The following is a 3,250-nucleotide window of genomic DNA, read 5'->3' as shown; positions in this document are numbered from 1 at the left end:
GAGTGAAAAAGATCACGAAGAGTTTTCGTGTTATTAATGTTGCACGCCTTTCAGGATGGAGTCCCCGTAATCCTGCCTGCGTTTGACTGGAAACATTGCAAGCAATAGTGGCTGATAGGCGTCAGTGGCTGTCACTTTCTTTCCAGATTGTGTGATTGATCGCTTGGAGGTGTAGGCATCTCGGTAGGCCATCACCAAGTCCCCTCCAGCACCCGAGAGCGGGAGAGCGTTCAGCTGTAGCACCCTTCCGGTGCCTAGCTGCCATGCCACCTGAATGAAGCACGAGGGCTGGAACATTGCTAGGTTCCCCAAGCTTAGACAGGAGCAGTCGAGATGCCTGGGTTGAGTTTGAACCACGGACCTTCCGGTCAGTAAGTAAAACGCGAATTTACTGAAAAGAATGTCCCTGGTTTGAACCCGACCTCTGCTTCCCGACTTTCCCTGTCTAGGTTTGGGCAACCGGGCAGCATCCCAGCCCTCATGCTTCCTTCGGGTGGCATGACAGCTAGGCACCAAAAGGGTGTTACAGCTGAACTATTAGGAGATCGAAAGTCCTACTCACAGCTGGTCCACGCCGGAACATGACTGCCCAAGCTTAATCTCATTAGTAAATTCGGCTCCAACCACTTGGGCCATCTCGCCCCTCCAGCACCCACTCTTTTCCATTCTAGTCAGATAAACTTCATGGTTGTAAGGCAGTGATTGACACAACCCAGACAAACAGCATCAAACCAGCTCTAGCTGGGACACCTCGTGGTTTGGCACAACTGTTTGCAGTTTGTGCACTGGCGGTACCGCAGAGACTGAGTATAGACTCCGCTTGATTCATCGTTTCTTGGCTTGGTGGGTGTCAAGCACCGGGCCGAATAAGGAACTGTTCTTATCGTGAAATGACATTAGGATAGAGATCTCCGAATTTCCCGGCACCCTTTAGAGTGTTTTGTCCATCAATCCAATGGTGAAGTTCGCAGGACTAGAATGGTATGGTCTCTCTAATGGGATAACACTTTCCGACATAGCTTCGGTGTTCTGGAGCACCAGGTGTTTCTTTAGACCACTTCGAAATGCTCACCTGGTTTCCAACACGATCTTCTGAACTCGGGTTGGTCTTTCTTTGTTATCAGTCATTTTTATGGGACCAAGTTTTTATCTACCGACTAGTTGTCATCTTCAACCTGTATTTCCTTCGATGGTTGTTGGACTTTTGCCCAGTTCACCTGTGGTCTGAACCTGAAACTGAAAACCGACTATGTTTCCTGCACACAACCTACGATAGCTGATTGCATTGACCAGGACCTTAGTTCGCTCGACAAGTCATGATGTGCAAATCAAGTCGTTCGTATGCGCACAGCTCTTTCACCCATCCAATCACGTGACGATTTGATAACCTGACTCTTCCTACTTTCGTCGTCAACGCACCATGTGCTTCTCCGATGAGTGCATGTTTGCTAGTTTTTATCGGTGTCCGTGTTACATGGTAACTGTTTAAAAATTCATATTCACACGTGTACGCATCTGTGTGTTTTTCGTTTTGTCTGTGCTCTCGTCTATACACGCGTGTCTTTTTACTCGATGTTGTACAATGTGAATGCCTTATTGTGGTCGGCCGTTCGCACTACCAATTTTGGCGTGCGACCTCGTTTGCAGAGTAGTCTTGTATGTTCGTTTAACCAATGCACAGTCACTGACTCCGATCTGGTATCCATATGTGAATTCATCGGTTTCCGTGCCATCTTTTGCTGGACTTCTCTGCACATTATTCCTAAGCACAGGAAACACTTCGTATCGACAAACTCTTGATCTTTTCCTTGTCACGTCATATGGATGAGGGACACTTCTAAACCCGTCTTTATGGACTACCCCGGAATGAAAACTACCTTGTACTAATGTGACAGTCAGCTACACTCTTTCGGGAGCGAGATGGTCCAAGTGGTTACAGCGCGAATTTACTGACCGCAAGGTCCGTGGTTCGAACCCGACCTCTATCTCTCGACTTCCCCCGTCTAGGCTTGGGCGACCTAGTCCTCGTGCTACCTTCGGGTGGCATGGCAGCTAGGCAACGGAAAGGTGTTACAGCTGAACACTCTTTCATCCTTAGTTGTTCACTTAGGTTAGGAGGTCAGTATAGATGACCGAATGTACGGCGTCAAGTAAACTTTCTCCATTGGTGGCAATCTAGTGCATCCGAAAACAGTGTGAAACAAAATCTCCAATTGTCTGCTCTAACCTTATCAGTTGTGGTCGAGCGCTTTTGCACTGCTTGTGTTGCGAAAACTTTGTTCATCTGTCTCACCTTGACTGTACGCGTGTATAGTCACTGTCAATGCCAATCGGTCATTACCTTCCCTTTCAGAGAATCTCCACCGCTCGAGGTTTCGGTCGGATTCGCTCAGTCCACCGGCGATTCGTTGTCCATCCGCACCACCCTACCCATGGTCACGTCAGCCGGTAGCCGACTTGAAATGAGAGAGTCAATCCTAGTCAGCCCCTCACTGAGCTGTACTTCTACCGTGGACGGCATCGATGATTTGGACGAGCACTTACCAACAACTACCTATGTGTATCATCATCACCAAAGGCACGACGTGGACCACCATCCGGCAGGCGCGCACGCACAACACCACCAGCATTCGGGAGTGAACAAAGACCTGTTTGACTCGCGTGGTCCAACGGTCACCTACCATCATCACCATCATGCCCATCACCACCACCATCATCACTTGCCCCAGACCCCGATCTCTGCATCGAACAACGTATCTCCGCCCATCTGCTCGCCAGTCAAACCGGTTCGTCAGGTTTTTCCCTCATGTTCTCACTTCCGTTGTTTGATCTAACGCTGTGCGATTCATCTCACACTTAGTTAGCTGCTCTTCAACGAGCTCGGAGATCACACACTGCCGCCTTTATCTTTTCTTGTAACCACTGTTGCAATTCTGCATGTTGGGAACCTTCGACTGATTCTATCTTTTGAATAGAGTATACTTCCAGATTATTCTGGCCGTGGTGGCCTCATCATCAGATTGGATTTGATCTAAATCCTTTCTCTGCTCAAAGAAGACCGCAGGCAATGCTCGTATCCCGAACAACACACGTAACTGAGTCTAGGATGTGCATCAAACTCGTGTCCTTTGAAGTATTAATGCGAAGATTCTCAACGAACAAACCTAGACAATGGTAAAAACTGCCTTAATCTTTGTAATATACTACTCATAAAGTTGCTGAAAATCCGTCGACAGCCCACGACCGGTTT

General features: G+C 48.2%; 1 protein-coding gene across 1 annotated transcript in view; it reads left to right on the top strand.

Moving 5' to 3' along the window:
- Nucleotides 1-36: 36 nt before the first annotated feature.
- T265_04458 (hypothetical protein) overlaps nucleotides 37-3,250 on the top strand; it is a gene marked incomplete at both ends in the record, with an annotated part of 32,733 nt that continues 29,519 nt past the window's right edge. Inside the window, 6 exons of the mRNA XM_009169207.1 lie at nucleotides 37-107; nucleotides 281-371; nucleotides 400-567; nucleotides 672-776; nucleotides 1,896-2,118; nucleotides 2,236-2,786. Coding sequence (XP_009167471.1) covers nucleotides 37-107; nucleotides 281-371; nucleotides 400-567; nucleotides 672-776; nucleotides 1,896-2,118; nucleotides 2,236-2,786 — 1,209 coding nt within the window. The remainder of the gene's footprint in view (nucleotides 108-280; nucleotides 372-399; nucleotides 568-671; nucleotides 777-1,895; nucleotides 2,119-2,235; nucleotides 2,787-3,250) is intronic.

Source organism: Opisthorchis viverrini, assembly GCF_000715545.1.
Source record: "Opisthorchis viverrini unplaced genomic scaffold opera_v5_76, whole genome shotgun sequence".
Lineage (NCBI taxonomy): Eukaryota > Metazoa > Platyhelminthes > Trematoda > Opisthorchiida > Opisthorchiidae > Opisthorchis > Opisthorchis viverrini.
Note: the sequence above shows the minus strand (reverse complement) of the source record. Positions and strands in the feature narration are given on the sequence as shown.